Consider the following 18,797-nt stretch of genomic DNA (forward strand, 5'->3'; position numbering starts at 1 on the left):
ATGGTCTCATAAGATCATAATGGAGCTGAAAAATTCCTATCACCTAGTGATGACTTGGCCTAGGATAATGTGTACATTTATGTCTTAGTTTAACAAAAAAAGTTTTAAAAGTTTTAAAAACACAAATTTTAAAGATAGAGAAAAGCTTATAGAACAAGGATATTAAAAAAGAAAATTTTTTGTATAGCTGTACAATGTGTGTGTGTGTGTCTGTGTGTGTTTTTTTTTTTTTTTTTAAGAGACAGGGTCTTTGATGGGCACAGTGGCTCATGCCTGTAATCCCAGCACTGTGGGAGGCTGAGGCAGGTAGATCACCTGAGGTCAGGAGTTTGAGACTAGCCTGGCCAGCATGGTGAAACCTGTCTCTCCTAAAAATACAAAAATTAGCTAGGTATGGTGGTGCACACCTGTAATCCCAGCTACTTGGGAGGCTGAGGCATGAGAATTACTTGAACCTGGGAGGCAGAGATTGCAGTGAGCCAAGATCACACCACTGCACTCCAGCCTGGGTGACAGAGCGAGACTCTGTCTCAAAAAAGAGAGAGAGAGAGAGAGAGAGAGAGGGGCTTGGTATGTTGCCCAAGCTGGAGTGCAGTGGCTAATCACAGGTGCGATCATAGTCCATTATAGCCTTGAACTACTGGGCTCACTTGATCCTCCTGCCTCAGCCTCCTGAGTAGCTGGGACAACAAATGTGTGCCACCATGCCTGGCTCTTTCTTTTTTCTTTTTTTAGAGTTTGTTTTAAGCTAAAAGTTTTACAAAAGAGTCAAAAAGTTTTTAAAAATAAAGTTTATAAAGTAAAAATTACAGGGAGCTAAGGTTAATTTATTAGTAAAGAAAAACTTTATTTATAAATGTAGCAGTCTATGTGTACAGTGTTGATAAAGTCTACAGTAGTGTACAGTAATGTCCTAGGCCTTCGCAGTCACTCCCCACTCACTGACTCACATAGAGCAACTTCAGCCCTGTAAGCTCCATTCATGGTAAGTGCCCTAAACTGGTGTACCATTTTTAGTTTTTATACTGTATTTTTACTAAACCTGATCTATATTTAGATATGTTTAGATACACAAATACTTACCATTGGGTTACAATTGCCTACAAAATTCAGTCCAGTAACATGCTATACAGCTTCATAGCCTAGGAGTAATAGGCTATACCATATGGCCTAGCTGTGCAGTAGGCTATACTAGCTAGGTTTGTGGAGGTACACTCTATGATGTTCACACACAATGGAATGACCTAATGATGTGTCTCTTAGAACATACCCCCATTGTTGAGTGACACAAGATGTGCTTACTTAAGAAGCTGGTTGAAAATGCTAGACCCCAACCACGGAGATGCTGACCGTGAGACTAGAGGTGAGAGGTCAGGAATGTGAACCATTAATCAGCGTCTGGGTCACTCTGGGTTAGGTTCTTCTTGGTCCACACTTTATGAACTCTGCACTAAAGAGTTTTAGAAGTTTAACCCCTCCCCAATTAGCTTTTAAACTGTATACATAGTATTTCCTGATACATGATATCTACTGAGGTTCTTCCTACTTCTCACTAAAGGTTCTGCTACTTGTAATGTGAATAAGGAGAAACTCAGGGTTTTAGTTAGTTTTAGTTCTGCAGGCATAGCAGAAAGCCTGTCACTGATGCTGAGGTACATTGTAAATACTCTGTCCCGGAAGGAAAGTGAGATCCACCCTGAGCCTTGCCTAGGATTTTCATGGCAGATAGTGGGACATTGGGGACCTACAGGCAAAGGATGAAGAAGACACTTTGAAGGTACCCCCAAATGCCACTTCCATCACAGAGAAAGTCTACTCCAAGCTGTTCTGCATGGGTTTAATATGGACAAAAAATTTTTAAGGTGCTTATTTCATTTGGTCTTGGTTGACCTTATCAAGGAACCCTCCTTTTGTCCTCTATCTCCCACTTGGTCTAGAATACCTCTCTAGACACCATCAAAATCCCTTCTCAGATTAAATGGAAGAAAATCATGGCCAACATAGAGTCAACTCTTATATCACACTTTTCAACTACAATACAAATTTCACTAATTCAATCTAATTAGTGGCAGACCAATCTCACCATAACAGTTCAACTGTTTCACTATATTTATGTAAGTGCAGTTTTTCTACTTCTCAATAGATGTCATGGCTATAATATGGTAAAGTTGACTCTGAAGACTACATTGAAAATGACCTCATCACTTCAGATGCAAATTCAAGCATGCCATCAGGATGGGCATTTCTTGGAATTTCCCAATTTCACTCAGATACCACCTTCACTATTATTTGCCATAGTTTTTATCTACCTATTCTATTTCCTTAATTTTTAAAAAAAATCAGTTTACCTTTATTAAATATGACTATTTAAAAAGGCAAATATATACCACTGTCTTAAGTCAATAGCCAGTTATCATTTCCTCTATATATAATCTGTAAAAATAAATATTAAATGGTATAATTAAATTTGAGCTTCGATACCATTGTCTGATAAAATCCCTGGGCCTGAAAGCTGTTCTATCTTTGTTATAAAGATATTCTGCTTCATCAAAGTAGAAGGATAAAAAAAGGATTAAAGAAAGAATACTTTCTCACTGTGTGAAAAATGCTGGGAACCACGTAAAAAAATTCTTCCTTCTCATACTTAACAAAAATATTAACTGAAACCAAGTCTTAGTGACCTGGATTGAATAATTTATTAATCTGTAAATAATTTAATAATTTGTAAATAACTATCTATAAATAGTACAGGTGGCATCTCTTATCTGAAATGCCTAAGACCAGAAGCATTCCAAACTTTGGATTTTTTTCAGATTTTGGAATATCTGCATTATATACTTCCTGGTTGAGCATCCTTAATTCAAATATCCGACATCCAAAACGCTCCCACGAGCACTTCCTTTCGGTGTCCTGTTAGCTCTCAAAAAGTTTTAGAGTTTTGGAGCATTTCAGATTTGAAATTTTTGGATCGGGGATATTCAACCCATGTATCACTCAATGATAAACATTTCAATCATTCAAGTCAATATATATTATTGAGTGCCTACTATAAGTTAGACTTTTTTCCTAAGAATTGCTAGCACAAACTCCCTGCCCCACTGATGCCTATATTCTTGTCAGAGGACACAGGCAATAAACAAATAAACCATACATAAATTATATAATACATAAATACATATATATGTACACACACATGCACAGATATATACACATATACACATCAGATGGTGTCAAGGATGGCCTCATTGATAAGTGACATTTGAGAAGAGACCCAAAGTAGGTATGGGAGGGCACCAGGCACACATATCCGAGTGAAGAGCTTGTCAAGGCAAAGAAATAGTAAGTGCAAAGGTCCTGAGGCTATTTGGCACTCGGTTTGTTTAAGAACGATCAGGAAGGACTGCAGAATTCAGCAGAGTGAGCCAGGAAGAAAATGGAGGGAGATGAGCTCAGAGAGAAACAGTGGGGAGGGGATTTGAAGGTCAAATTGAGGTCTGTGGATTTCATTCCAAAAGATGAGAAGTTCTTGGGAAAGGTGACAGGATCTGACCTTTTTTTAAGGATCATCTTAGCTGCTGCACTGAAAATAAACTGAGGGAGAAGTGGGGTGAGACTGTGGGTAAAGGCAGATGCAGAGAGACCCACTAAAATGCTTAATCCAGGCAAGAGGTAACGGTGGCTTGGACCAGGGTGGTTATCTTTGGGATCATGATAAATGGTCAGATTTTGTACATATTATGAAGATGGGGCCATCAGGACTTGTTGATGGATTATTTGTGGCACATGAGATAAAAAGAGAAGTTAAGAATGACTCCAAGGCTCTTAACCTGAGCAAGTGGAAGGAAAGTCTTGATATCTGCTGAAATTAGAAGGCTGGAAAAGAAGGTTGGGGGTGGGTATGGGGCTAATCAGCAGAGTTTGATTTGAGATGTCTACTGGAAATGCTGAGAAGGCTGCTGAAGATACTAGTCTGGACTGCAGAGGAGAAGTACAGACTTGGGAATCGTCAGGGAATAGACGGTGTTTAAACCATGAGACTGGATGAGGTCACTAGAAAGTAGGCAGGGAGAAGAGGTCTGAGCATGGGGCACTCCATGGTTCAGGGCCAGGAGATAAGAAGAACCAGCAATATAAGTGGTGAAATGCTTATTTTAAAAATGATTGATGAAAATTTCAATTTTCTTCCTTCTATAGTACAAACTCTCTCATAACCTTGGTTGTACTAATCGTTTTCTTACATAATTTGTTCTTCCTTGATAAAGCTGGGTGAACTTCAGCATGCCTTTCCTCAAGAAATAAGCATTCACAGACATGACCTTAGAGTTGTCAAGAACTGTAAAGAATCTGAGATTTTACCCTACTTGCAAGCTAACAAGTTCACCTGCTCCAGTGTAATGGATACTGGCAGAAGACATGAAACTCCTGGATCAGAAACAAAAGACTCATAACACAGTGGGCAGCATGAGTTTTGTATTTGTTACTGGTTTCTCCATGCTCCCCAAATCCCTTGGGGCAACATTAGTAGGCTAGCTGGATGCTGCACTCTCAGTGGGTTTGTATAAGAGCTGAGGAACCCTGAGCTTAGGAAGCCCCACTCTTGTATAACGAGTTACAAGAAAACCGGCCCAATACTTCCTCCAGAGGCAGACATTATCTTTATTGTACTAGACAGCAAACAAATCTGCCCTTGACTCTGGAGGGAAAAACTATTTCTATCTTCCAGGGCTGTTTGTTGTGCAAATGTCCTTGAAAAGATAATTCAAAACAAAAAGTTATCAGCACCTCAGCTCACAAGAGACTTATGGATAATTATCTCCCAACAAGAGTCAAAATCAGTAAGCAGTGTATTTTGGAAAGATTATGAGACCTTACCCTGTTTCAGTTTGGAATTCAAAACCTAAATATTTTAAAAACTAAATTATATTTATTTGACAAGGTAACACTTCAACATGGCAAAAAATTCAAAAAATAAAATACTCAGGATCATCCTTTACTAAACAAAGACAGTATGAAAGTGGGTTCCCACTTGCAATAAGAAGAGAGCACATTTATATCACACTTATGTTTCTCTCATTTTGGTTAACCTGCCTTTTAATCAGTTTGTGAATGACTAAGATTCTCTAGATAGGTAATAAAAGGCTGAGCTCTGCTTTTGGAGAATGCAAGAAACTACTTCTATTTTTCTGGTGTTTTATCAGTTTTCTAGTTTTGCCCCAAAATAACCCACATCCAGTCTGCCCCTGTGAGCCCAGATGAGAAAGCTAAGGGTCTAAACCAGAGTGAAACTAAGCAGCAGCAACAGTTTAACCAAGAACTGCCTGAGCATATGTTTCCTTACCTGTGGTATCTGCCAGGCAGGCTTGTAGCACAGTCATCTGTGATAGATATCTTTACTTGCACTCTTTCTTTTCAGAAGATAATGTTACTGTCTAGTAGCCATTTGAAGACACACATTATAGTAAAGCAATTGATAAATCTTTGGGACTAGCTATGCCATTAAAAACATTTACAAGGCTGGGTGCGGTGGCCCATACCTGTAATCCCAGCCCTTTGGGAGGCAGAGCCAGGTGGATCACTTGAGGTCAGGAGTTTCAGACCAGCCTGGCCAACATGGTGAAACCCCATCTCTACTAAAAATACAAACATTAGCTGGGCATGGTGGCGAGTGCCTGTAATCCCAGCTATTAGGGAGGCTGAGGCAGGGGAATAGTTTGAACCTGGGAGGTGGAGGTTGCAGTGAGCCAAGATTGTGCCACTGCACTCCAGCCTGGGCAACAGAGTGAGACTCTGTCTCAAAACAAAACAAATTTATGAATAGCCAAGTTCTAAATAAACATACGGTTATTGTTCATTCATTCATTCATTCATTCACCTTATGAGTACCCGCCATGTCAGGCATTGTTCTAGGCACTGGGTTTATAGTGAACAAAACAGACAAAAATCTCTGCCCTCAAAGAGCTTGCTCTCTAGTAGGAGGTGAAGATAAATTAATACAATGTATTAAATGATGCAAAAGAAAAAAGATAAGGCAGGGACATGTGATATAGGGAGTAGTTGATTTTATATATGGGACAGCCCAGGAAAGGATCACTGAAAACAGACAATTTGGCTGAACAATCTTCTTGATTCTCTGGGCAGTCTCCTTGGTCCTTGGTCTTTTCTAAATGGTCTAGAACTTTCTGGCAAAAAAAAAAAAAATAGATCTTGGTCCTTACCCTGAAAAATGCTCATGATAAACGACAATAGTTATAATGAATTATAGATCAAAATCATGAACAAAATATATAATATGTATACTTAAAATGAACTATAATTCACATTTAAAGAGACACTTAGAAATGCCAGACAGTGCTAATTTGTCCTTTGTTAGAAGCAATTCCCCTAGAGAAGAATCTGCACAAATACCAACACATTCAAATCCAAATAGAGATGAATGCTTCCCTTTTGTTTTCAGGTTTCTTATTCTCTAATACAGCATAAAATACAATCATGATACAGACAAAGTAAAACAATAAAAACCTATCACTGGAACAATATGACAGAATGAACAGATCACATTAAAACAACTCCTTTAAGTTAGTGGGATGAAGGCTGTAATGGACGAGGATGCAAAACAAAGTGAATACTGAAGATAGAATAGCTCCACTCAGAACCCTGCAGCCATGTTCTACTCCCACTGGGTTATTATAAGAAATACCATAAGCTTTTGGGATCTGCTTTGCATTTAATTACAGAATCCATCCATCAATTAAACCACTTTCTTCATCTCATTACCACCCGGGTACATTTTCCGAGGTGAGAAATGGGAATTAGGTTCTCCTTCCTTCAGATGCTGGCATCTCGTAGTATTCAGTTCCTGCCTTTTGCTGCCTTTTGCTCTTTCCCAGGGAAATTTCACACACAATTATATAGCTCCAGCCATTATCCACATGCCAAGGGCTTCCGAATTCTTCTTCCCAACATAGACCACTATCTCAGAGCCCTACTGGACTCTGGATGTACCATGTTACTCAACCCCAATATACCCCAAACTGAACTCATCTTTCTCCAGCACTGCCCTGCGAGGTGCTTCTATATTTTCATAGTTGGTGGCAACTCCATCTATCTACCCAGGCAGCTCAGCTGGACACGTGGATCCCTCTTCACTCCTCCCACTCAGTCAGTCATCAAATTCTATCAACCCTAACTTTGTCTCTTAAATCTTCTATTTTCTATTGCACCTGCCATTACCCTACACTAGTCCCACCTGTGGCTCTCCCCGTCTCCATTCCAACTCCCCTGTGGCCCTCCCAGCCTGCATGCTATGCACCTCTCCATCACAGGACTTATTACTTGGTCTCGTAAATGTTGCTTACTTATATGTCTCTTCTAATACCCCAGGAGTTCGTTGACAACCTGGTATGCTGTCTCTATTATTAGCACTTAGCACAGTGTCCTGCATGGAGTATGTGTTCAATTAACATTTAGTAAATGGGCCTAGCATGGTGGCACATGCCTGTATTCCCATCTACTCAGGATCACTTGAGCTCAGGAGTTTGAGACCAGCCTGGGCAACACAGCGAGACCCCCCATCACAATATACAACATGTAGTAAATGGATGAGTACCTCATGAACCATCAGATCCCACAATGTCAGGCATTTTAGAAAGTGAGATGAGTTCACCAACACAATTTCTGCTCACCAATCCCTACCTTGTCACAGCTAAACCTGTGAAGTCATGGGGTCTGAAACTGATCTAAGTTTGTGCTATCAACTCTAACTCCTCCATCGCAACCCTTTCCCACCTTCATATTTGTTTAGCTCTTGTGTAAAATGTTCAGTGTCCCCTTTCTCCTTTTTTTTCAAAACCTATTTTTAGCAAAAAGAGTTCATCCTTGCTTTTCATTCCCAAACGCATTTACATCTTTGGCCTTTCTTTCTAGGGGAAATCAACCTCTGCCACCACTCAAGAAATAGAAGGCTTTGCCGACAAGGTATACATGTGAAGGAGAGGCAGGTGGGAGGGAGGGAAGGGAATTCCAGGGAGAAAGCTTGGCTGGACTCGAGGTCACAGTCAGAACTGGAATGTGCCTCCTGTGCACTCAGCCAGGTCTTGACCAAAAGCCTGGGCTTGTTTTGGCACATGCTCCCCACCCAAAATCCTCTGTCCCAGGACATCAGTTCAGCACCTGAACATCGCCACTCTAGGTGAAACAAGAAGAAAACAAAATTGTTGTTTTAGGACTTGGTTGCAATTGGGTCACTTGGGCTAGGAGGAAGACAGCATTCCTCAGGTAAAAGACTGCTATTGCTGCTGGGACTTATAAAAAGTAAAGACGCTAAGGAAATTCAGAGTGCTGATCTGATTAGGATGGAGAGAGAAGGGTCTTTGGAGAGAGAAGGGTCTTTGTAGAGAGAGCAAGCCCTATCAAGATGGTACAGATGAGGTTTGGAATAAGTCTGAAAAATGGCCCTGGCTTGTACTTTCTGATCAATTTTCCCATAAACCTAAAACTGCTCTAAAATGAAGGAAAGAAATGAAAGAAGGAAATGAAAGAAAAGAAAAGAAGGGAAGGGAAGGGAAGGGAAGGGAAAGGAAGGAAGGAAAAGGAAAGAAATAGAATGGAATGAGAAGGGAAGATAAGGAAAGGAAAGGATGAAAGAAAAGAAAAACAAAAAGAAAAGAAAATAAACGAAAAGAAAAGAAAAGGCTCTAGCTAATGAGAAACGTCTCATGTCGGAGATGGCCTGAGAATACGAGGGCAGTTGGTGCCTATTCTGCGCTGTGACCTCCCACCATTAGCCCAGACCTTCAGTAAGTCTGCTGAAAACAGCAGTGGGGTAGTGGTACTATGGAAGAGGAGGGAGAGGAAAAAGTTGTGGGATGAAGCGATGAAAAAGGCACAGCACTCACAGGAGGAGACCAAGACTTTGACACTGGCAAGAATTTGGAGTGAGGGAACCACAGGAATGCACACCTCGAAGAATCTTTAGAACTGTGCTGTCCAATACAGTAGCCGCTAACCACATGTGGCTACTGACCATTTGAAATGTGTCTAGTCCAGGCCGGGCGCAGTGGCTCACGCCTGTAATGCCAGCACTTTGGGAGGCCAAGGTGGGAGGATCACCTGAGGTCAGGAGTTCAAGACCAGCCTGGTCAACATGGTAAAACCCCATGTCTACAAATAATACAAAAAAAATTAGCTGGGTGTGGTGGCACAACCCTGTAACCCCAGCTACTCGGGAGGCTGAGATAGGAGAATCGCTTGAACCCGGAAGGCAGAGGTTGCAGTGAGCCAAGATCACTCCACCGCACTCCAGCCCGGGCGACGAGAGTGAAACTCCATCTCAAAAAAAAAAAAAAAAAAAAAAGGAAACGTGCGGCCGGGTGCAGTGGCTCACACCTGTATCCCCGTGCTTTGGGAGGCCAAGGCAGGTGGATCACAAGGTCAAGAGATACAGACCATCCTGGGCAACATGGTGAAAACTCGTCTCTACTAAAAAAAATACAAAAATAAGTAGCTGGGTGTGGAGGCACACACCTGTAGTCCCAGCTACTCAGGAGGCTGAGGCAGGAGAATCCCTTGAACCCGGAAGGCGGAGGTTGCAGTGAGCTGAGATCACGCCATTGCACTCCAGCCTGGCAACAGAGTGAGACTCTGTATCAAACAAACAAAACAAAACAAAAACAAAAACAAATAAAAACAGGAATGTGTCTGGTCTAAACTGAGATGTGTTAAGGTAGTATGAAAAAAAAGAATGTCAAGTATCTCAATACTTTTTATATTACTTGTTGAAATGATAATATTTTGGACAGGGTTAAATAAAATATTTTAATGAAAATTAACTACACCTTTCCCTTTTAACCTTTTCAATATGGCTATTAGAATATTTAGAACAAGTGGCTTGCATTTTTTTAATTTATTTTTTAAGTTTTGGGGTGCATGAGCAGGATGTGCAGGTTTGTCACACAGGTAAACGTGTGCCAGCTTGCATGGTATTTCTACCTGAAGCACTTCACCCTTGCAAGGCTCCCCCACAGTTATAGCAGTGATGACAGTGCTGTTCTAGAATCTTGGGAAAAGTCACAGACTCCCTATGGTATAAGGCATGGGGAACCTAAACCACTTTCCTCAGATATTAAAGAAAAGCGTGATTCCAGACTGTTGGGACACAAGATAGTAGCCATTGCCAGATTAAGTGTGAGAAAATATAAATTTATAAGGATAAATAACTCATTTATTTTAGTAACATTTTGTTAAACTGAAAAATAATTCCTACAGATAGCAAATATTCTTAAAATAGAATTTAATTTAAACAAAAACTCAACTTTTCAAGAGCACATTTATAGTATGAAACAAGATATACGATACAACTTTCCAAGATGAGGAATTTACATTTGGTCCATAGAATTAAACTAAAAGAGAAAAAAAGCAAGGAGCTTTCACCCCACAGGGGATGAATGAATGTCTGTTCAAACACCTTGATGTGTTGAACAGTGAGTGCCCAGATCTGAGTCTACTACTTCATACTTTCAAAGTAGAAATATAAAATATATAGAGAGCTTGGTGCAGTGGCTCACGCCTGTAATCCCAGCACTTTGGGAGGCTGAGGCAGGAGAATACCTTGAGATTAGAAGTCTGAGAACAGCCTGGCCAACATGATGAAACGACATCTCTGCTAAAAAAAAAAAAAAAAACACACACACAAAAATTAGCTGGGCACAGTGGCAGGTGCCTGTAATCCCAGCTACTTGGGAGGCCAAGCCAGGAGAATTGCTTGAACCTAGGAGGCAGAGGTTGCAGTGAGCTGAGATCACACCACTGCACTCCAGCCTGGCAACAGAGCGAGACTCCATCTCAAATAAATAAATAAATAAATAATAAAATAGAATAAATATAATAAAAAATATATGTGGCTGCAGTCATTTATGGATTGTATTTATTTCATACCAAATCTATCCTTTGAGCCATGTCTCAATAAATTTATGAGAAAAAATAAAAATATAATGCTGACTCCAAGTTAGCTAAACTGGATATAACTAGAAAACATTTTTTCTCTGACATACCCCCTAAGAAGCTCTAATTGGGTTCTATATTAGTATACACTTATCTGGTATATGGAATCTGCAAACTTCAGACCTGGGATGATACAAGTTTCATATCGTCTAGTCTCTTTATTTTACAGATAAGGACACTGCGCCACACAGAGACAAGTAACTTGTCTACAATCAGACAGCTGCTTAATGGCAAGGCAGGACTCAAGCCACACAACGTGACAGCCCAGCACCCTGGGTGTGACCTTGATATTTCCTCATGGCCAACTTGGGTTGGGTGAAAACTGGGGTTCATCATACTTACTCACAGGGGTTTTCAGGAGGATTAACTAATCCCTCTCTGAGATGTGGACACAGCATTTGTAATGCATGTCATGCATTGAGCATTGAGCATTGAGCTCATTTGAGGGAGTCAAGCTCATGCCCTTCACCCCTTCCACCTTCTTACCCTAGCTACACATGCTAGTGTTCTTTCTCCTGAAAACTTTACTCTCAGTGTAAGGAACAGCTGTGGACTCCAGGAAAGTACTCCCTCCTCCTTTATTCATGTATTTCATGGTCACTAGGAGACTGGAACCTACCCAGTAGCCCCCGTGGCTGTGGATAGATGGCTTAGGATGACAGTGCTAAGTCTTTGTGATGTATGACACTCAAAATGAAACCCCGTTTCCAGAAATGAAGGTGCTTACCACAAGCAGGGCATAGGAATGAGGGTGTGTAGGGCACAGAGTAAATCTGCAGAGTGCACTCCGAGTCTCATGTCCCTTCCTTCTCTGACATCCTTGAACCCCATCTTGAGCTACCCGGACATGCCCTCAGCCCAAGTAACCTATTTATCAAACAAACACACAAAACCATTCTTCTTCCTGTTTTTCCCCAGCTGGCCATGCCCTGGCTCTGAAATAACAGGTCGGTATATTTCATACAAAGATGCCAATCTTTGTAAACCCCAAAAGGTAAGCTTGTTAATAGAAATCAACACCAAACTGGTAGCTTCTTGGATGGGAGGGCTTTTTCTGCTTAGAGGTCTCCCAAGTGTTCTTGCTTAATTCTCACATCTCAATACACACACACACACACACACACACACACACACACAGAAGCCAGTGACTTGGCATCCAATCTTGCAAGTTTTCCAGGCCTCCTATAACTAATGGGTATTAGGACAAGCTACTTTGTAGTAGGAGTTCCTCATTTCAGAGAAAAAGAAAAATAAGGCAAAAACCACAGAACTGTATTTTTACTGCTCTCTCTTTTTTTTTTTTTTTTTTTTTTTTTAAGACGGAGTCTCACTCTTGTTGCTCAGGCTGGAGTGCAATGGCACAATCTCAGCTCACTGCAACCTCCGCCTCCCGGGTTCAAGTGATTCTCCTGCCTCAGCCTACAGAGTAGCTGGGATTACCGGTGCCCACCACCGTGCCCGGCTAATTTTTTTATTCTTAGTAGAGACGGGGTTTCACTATGTTGGCCAGGCTGGTCTCGAACTCCTGACCTCAGGTGATCCACCCGCCTCAGCCTCCCAAAGTGCTGGGATTATAGGCGTGAGCCACCGCGTCCGGCCTTTTTACTGCTTGTTCTCAGTGTTAGTCCCTTCTTCCAGGAGAAGGGGCCTCAGTGAGCACCCAAAGGTCCATGAATCACTGGTTTTAGCAGGACTCGTTCTCGCCCTAGAGTCTAACTGAATCCCAAACTGGCAGTAAATGATGTCAGGGCTTCTGAGGGCATTTGCTTATCATCCAGTGACCCGATGTGGAGTTAAGGGGATGGGCTGGACCCAAGGCAAGCCCCAACCGTGGCATGCCACTGAGCCACGAAGCTGGAGGAACCATACCTTTGCAGGTGAAACACTTGATGTGGAAATGTTTGGTCTGGACCCGAAGCACTTCACCCTTGCAAGGCTCCCCACATTTATGGCAGTGAATGACAGGCTTCTCTGATGGGTTGTGAGGGTCCTGAGGGTGGGCCACTGAAAGAAAATCAACAAAAGATCCAGGTGAGTAGACAGCATTCCTGCAAAAGGGATCATCATGGTATCTCTGTAATTTTGGTGTCAAATGAGCCACAGAGATTGATTCGACAGTGCGAACGGAGCAGTCCCTCCAAGCCATAATCCTGGAGACACAAAGACCCATAAGACAGTTGTGGCTTTGACAGTCCAGGGGGGAAAACACCAGGCGTGTTCCTCAATGGAGCCTGCTGTCTTCTCCCTTCCTCCCAAACTTCTCTAGGATGACACCATTGAACTACTGAATACACAATCTTGCTTAGTTCAATATTTTGTAATGTGGATTTGCTATATGTCTTTATCTTGATTTAGAAGGCACCTTCAGAAGGAGTTCACTGTGGACTGTAAGTCCTTGAAGATGGGAACCATTTCTTAAAGTTTATCCTTTTTGTCTCACAGTTGTATTTCTCCCTCCTTCTCCCAGCTTCTAGGGACATAGCAGAATGTTCATGTACCAAAGGTGCTCAGTAAATGTTTCTTTACTTATTAATTAGTATGTGCTGGACAGTTTCTAGCCTGCTTTACCAGAGGGTCATTCCTGATCATAAATGGCAACTCATCTAACCTGTTGCGGGCCTATGATGAGCCTCCCATTAAGTGCATAGTGTCTAATACACACAGTGCAGGCAGTAAATTTTTAAAAAATAAACTAGGAACAACATGGATCTCTCTGAACCTCAGTTTCCTTTCCCATAAAACAAAGGGGAATTGGCCCAGGGAATTTAGAGGGTCTTTTCAGACCTTAACATCACATGATGGGGCTTACAAGGATACTAAGAGAATACTAAAAGAATACTCTTAGTTTCCAGAGTGTGGCCTTCAGAGACTAGAAGTTATTGTGACTGCACAGCCCTGGGACTGGGATGTACAGCCTCCCCTTTACAAAGGCCCAGAGAGAAGGCAGTGAGGGGACACTTGTGGCTTTGAGCTCACCGAGAGTCTTCATTTAACTTGCAGTTTCTCCAGCTAGAGAATGCAGATAGCAGTGTTTGCTACCAAATTCCTTTTTTGATGTGGGGCCTCATAAGGAGGAACATGGTGATATATAAAAACATACTCCTTAAGGAATGATATGAGCATTATATGGGACAAGAACATTGAACCTAAAATTAATCAACCAACACAAAGATGATTTTCTCTCCAAAGGTAAAACCAGGTTGAGCAGGGGGTAGATGTGGGCAGATACTGCTGAAACTCAGTTTAGAAAACACCTTACAACAAGGAGCTCGCTGTATACCACAATATAATAGTTCACTGTTTCTCTCAGACTTCAGCAGTGTTCTCATTTTGCCTGGCAAGAGTTTGAACAAGATAGTCCAAATAATCCATTACTAGCTAACTTCTGAGAAACAAGGTTCTTCTTGTGAGATTCTGACTAGGAGCAGGTGTAGTTTCAGGCTGAACACCTGATCTGTGTTCTCTGCAAGGGACCCTGGGAATGGCCACAAAGATACCAAGGTTGCAATTCACCTGCAATTCCTTATCTACCTCCTGGGATCTCTCTTGAAAACCTGTATTTACAACATAACTCAGTTATTACCTAAAGGAATTAAGGAGGGACATGCTCTCAAGGTCTGTAAACAATGACTGACTTTTAAAGTGATGTGTATGAAGGCCAAAAAACCTATCCCTTGCACATTAAAAAAAAAAAGAAAGAAAAGTTTTCCTTGGCCGGGCACGGTGGCTCACACCTGTAATCCCAGCACTTTGGGAGGCCGAGGTGGGTGGATCACCTGAGGTCAGGAGTTCAAGACCAGCCTGGCCAACATGGTGAAACCCCGTTTCTACTAAAAATACAAAATTAGCCGGGCGTGATGGCAGGCGCCTGTAATCCCAGCTACTCAGGAGGCTGAGGCAGGAGAATCGCTTGAACCCAGGAGGCAGAGGTTGCAGTGAGCCGAGATCGCACCATTGCACTCCAGCCTGGGGGAGAAGAGCGAGACTTTGTCTCAAAAAAAAAAAAAAAAAGTTTTCCTTAAAAATATCTGCTTTAAGTCCTTGTGTTTTTTAAATCAATTCCTGCTTCTTATAAGAAAGAAGACAAGTGGTATTTATTGGCATCTACTAAATGCCACACATAGTGCAGGGTGTTTACATAAGCCACTTTATTCTATCCTCACCACCCCTCTCTCTCAGTGAAGTGAGTAATACTGTTCCCATTTGACAGTTGACAGATAAGGAAACAGAGCCACAGAGCTGAACAACCTGCCCAAGAAGCAGAGGAAGCTGAAAGATCCACACCCAGGCCTTTCTGACTGCTAAGTTCATGCTCCTTCCATGTGGTTTGTATAAATCAGAAAATTGTTGTAAGTCAAAAATAATTATTTTTATAAGTATTATCATTATGCCTCTAATTTACATGGCAAGTTCAAGTGCCGTTCTAAAAGCAGCAGCTAGGGCTTGGCTTGTAAAGGGGACACACGTAGCAATAAGGTTTTTGATAACTGAGCATGGCACCCAGGTGGTAACACTCAAGGCAACTCTACGGATCCCCCAGATCAGAACCTTCTGTACCATGTATTAAAAATGCAGGTTCTTCAGCCCCAATGACTAGGAGTGGGAGTCAGGCATCTACCTTTTCAGTAAACTACTCAAGTGATTCTTACGCATACTCCAATTTAAGAGCTATTTCCCTTTAGAATTCAGACAATATGAATACGCCAGCTACAGAGAAGAGCTAGAATTTCAAAAGTAATTCAAAAGACCATCCTCTTCAGCAACAGTATGAGAACATAGTGGATCTCTTGACTACACAGGAGAATGCATTTTTGATAAGAAAATGCACTGCAGTTTCTCTTGACACTTGAATTTCTTATTGCTAAGCAAGGCAGTCATGCTGAGTAATGATGAGGGAAGGAAAATATCACTTCACTTCTTGGCTTTTCTCTGTGTCCGAATAAAGGAGCCACTGCCAATGCTGGAACCAGCTACCAAGGTCAGAACTGGGATCAGCGTCTGCATTTTGCAAGAGTTTCCCTTTGGAAATATACATTACACCACAAAGTCCCCCGTGCCCAGAGATGACTTGCTTTGCCTTCACCCAGAGACTAGACCGTGTTTACTTGCCTTTCCCTCACACAACAGCCTAGGCAGACACATCTCAGAACAACCTATTTGTAAAGAAATGGGCTTTTCTTACTAGAGAAGGACAGAATCCAAAGACCAAAAGATTCAGTTCTTATTTCATCCCAACTCAAGTCAGTGTCAAGAAAGGAATATCTCTCCTTTTCCAAAACGAATAAAGAGGTTGACTTTATAGAACTGTCTTTGACAGTCTGGTTATTACCAAATGTATGTTTGTTGACTCGATGCTACAATTTTGAAATATACTGAGTCATTTCCAGTACAGACATGACATTGATTCTGCACTCCCCTTATCTGCCAACTGGCTCTGCTGTAAATTTTTACTCGACTGTTCCATCTTTCAAGGCCCAAGCAGTCCCTGCTTATTTTACTGATAGGGAAACTGAGGAGCAAAGATTTTACATTCCTTGCCCAAAGTCATCAGGAGTTACTGGCAGAGGCATACTTAGCACTCAGGCTCCCAGCACTTTCCACTGTACCAAGTAGTCAATGATTTACCCTGGAACTTGCGCAGACACAGTTCAAACCTTCCATGGCTCATCAATTTTGTTGCCTAAATAAGGATTGTACAATGAAAAACCAAAAGCATGGTTGCACACTCTCTGAACAGTGAGGAAATACCTACAAAGAGCCAAGAGTCTACCTGCCTGAAAAGGTAACGGGATTCCTCCACTGCAGAATACCCAGTTTGGAGGAATTCTCACTACTCAGCGAAAGCAGCCAATTGCATAGCTTACTGAGGAGTTTCACACTGTCTTTCAGAGTCAAGCAAAGCAGATCAGCCATGTCTCTGAACTCCAGTGCAGGACAGAAAGCAAAAATGCCATTTTTGATGTGTTACTTTTGGAATGTCTATTAACGATCTCAGGCAATGAGACTGGGGGAATGAGACCATTAAAGAAATCCCAGTAACCTTCAGTGCAGTCAAGCAGAGGCCATGGCAGGTCGTAAGAGGAAGTTCACAAAGCTAAGCAGAGTCCCTCTTTCCAAATCCAGAACTAGCCTCATCTTGCCCAAGCTACCTCTCTCTGGGGTACAGACTGTGGAACTAGACTGCCAGAAACAGAACATCTGGGAAAGCACATTTGAAATAAAAATCTCCGTAGCAGGTAAATATCACAAACCTGTGACACAGTACTATTTTTTTTTGAGACAGAGTCTTGCTCTGTCACCCAGGCTGGAGTGCAGTGGTGTGATGTCAGCTCACTGCAACCTCTGCCTCCTGGGTTCAAGCAATTCCTCTGCCTCAGCCTCCCTAGTAGCTGGGACTATAGGTGCACACCACCATGCCCAGCTAAATTTTGTATTTTTAGTAGAGACGGAGTTTCCCCACATTGGCCAGGAAGGTCTCAATCTCTTGACCTTGTGATCTGCCCGCCGTGGCCTCCCAAAGTGCTGAGATTACAGGCGTAAGCCACCGCGCCCGGCCCAGAGTACTCTTAGTTACAGCTTGCTCTGGGTCATCTGAAATACTCAGTATCTCGCAGGTAACATATACATTCTCCCTCTCAAGCCCCCTTCCTTCCCCATTGCACCATCACTCCCTAACCCATAAGCATTTGGAACAACACAGTGCTTGATGGCTTCCAAAGCCCTTTCCTCTTCTCGATCTCATTTCACTCTCACAGGAGTTCTCAGGTAGGAAGAACAGGTACCGTCAACCCCTCCTTAGAAATAGACAAACTGAGGCTCAAAGGAACGAAGTGACTCACCCAAGGTGGTGCAGCCAAGAAATAAAGAGTTGGCGGTCACCTAGTGCAGTGACTTCTAATCCAGACCTCTTTATACCAGAATAATCCTCTAATTACCAGTGCTTGAAGCTTGATTCTGCCCTCTCTTTCATTTCCCACCAAATTTTGTCCACCTTCACATCCCCTGTGCCTCAATCCCTTTTCTCACCCCGTGAGCCCGGGCCCTCAACTCCTTTTTCTCGGATTACTGGAAATTTCCGACGCCTTTGCCCCCCTTTTTTTTTCGAGACTGTTTCGCTCTGTCGCCAGGCTGGAATGCAGTGGTACGATCTTGGCTCACCGCAATCTCTGCCTTCTGGGTTCAAATGATTCCCCTGCCTCAGCCTCCCAAGTAGCTGGGACTACAGGCGCGCACCACCACGCTCAGCTAATTTTTTTATTTCAGTAGAGATGGGGTTTCACCATGTTGGCCAGGATGGTCTCCATCTCCTGACCTCGTGATCCACCCGGCTCTGCCTCCCAAAGTGCTGGGATTACAGGCATGAGCCACCGCACCGGCCCCTGGCGTTTTTCTCTAGATGCAACCAGCAAAGTGTATTCTACCCAAGGAGGTGCAGCCTAACTCCCCACTCCTTAAGTATGGGCTGTACATAGTGATCTCCTCCCAAAGAGTACAATGTGGATAGGAAGAAAAAAATGACGAACTTTACAATAGAGAAATCTGACAGACAATACCCCAGCCACGTGAGCAAGGTAAACATCAACAGTGATAAGTAATGTTGACAGAATGTACCTTTGATAGGATGTGATGAAAATGGGCACTTTGCCTCTGTGGTCTTCCTCCCAAAAACAAAACAAAACAAAACCCATAATCCCTATGAAATCATGAGAAAAATCCCAAATGGAGGGACATTCTACAAAACAAAAACACCTGACAAGTACTCTTCAAAATTGTAAAGATCATAAAAAACAAAGAACTTC

At 42.2% G+C, this 18,797-nt stretch overlaps 1 protein-coding gene across 5 annotated transcripts in view; it reads right to left on the reverse strand.

Annotated features, from left to right (window-relative positions):
* ABLIM1 (actin binding LIM protein 1) overlaps positions 1–18,797 on the reverse strand; it is a 341,667-nt gene that overhangs the window by 162,829 nt on the left and 160,041 nt on the right. For all 5 annotated transcript variants that reach the window (XM_054521712.2, NM_001133801.2, XM_054521710.2 and 2 more), the window contains 1 exon segment: positions 12,868–13,002. In XM_054521712.2, the coding sequence (XP_054377687.2) occupies positions 12,868–13,002 (135 nt within the window).

Source organism: Pongo abelii, chromosome 8 (assembly GCF_028885655.2).
Source record: "Pongo abelii isolate AG06213 chromosome 8, NHGRI_mPonAbe1-v2.0_pri, whole genome shotgun sequence".
In the NCBI taxonomy this organism is placed as follows: Eukaryota; Metazoa; Chordata; class Mammalia; order Primates; family Hominidae; genus Pongo; species Pongo abelii.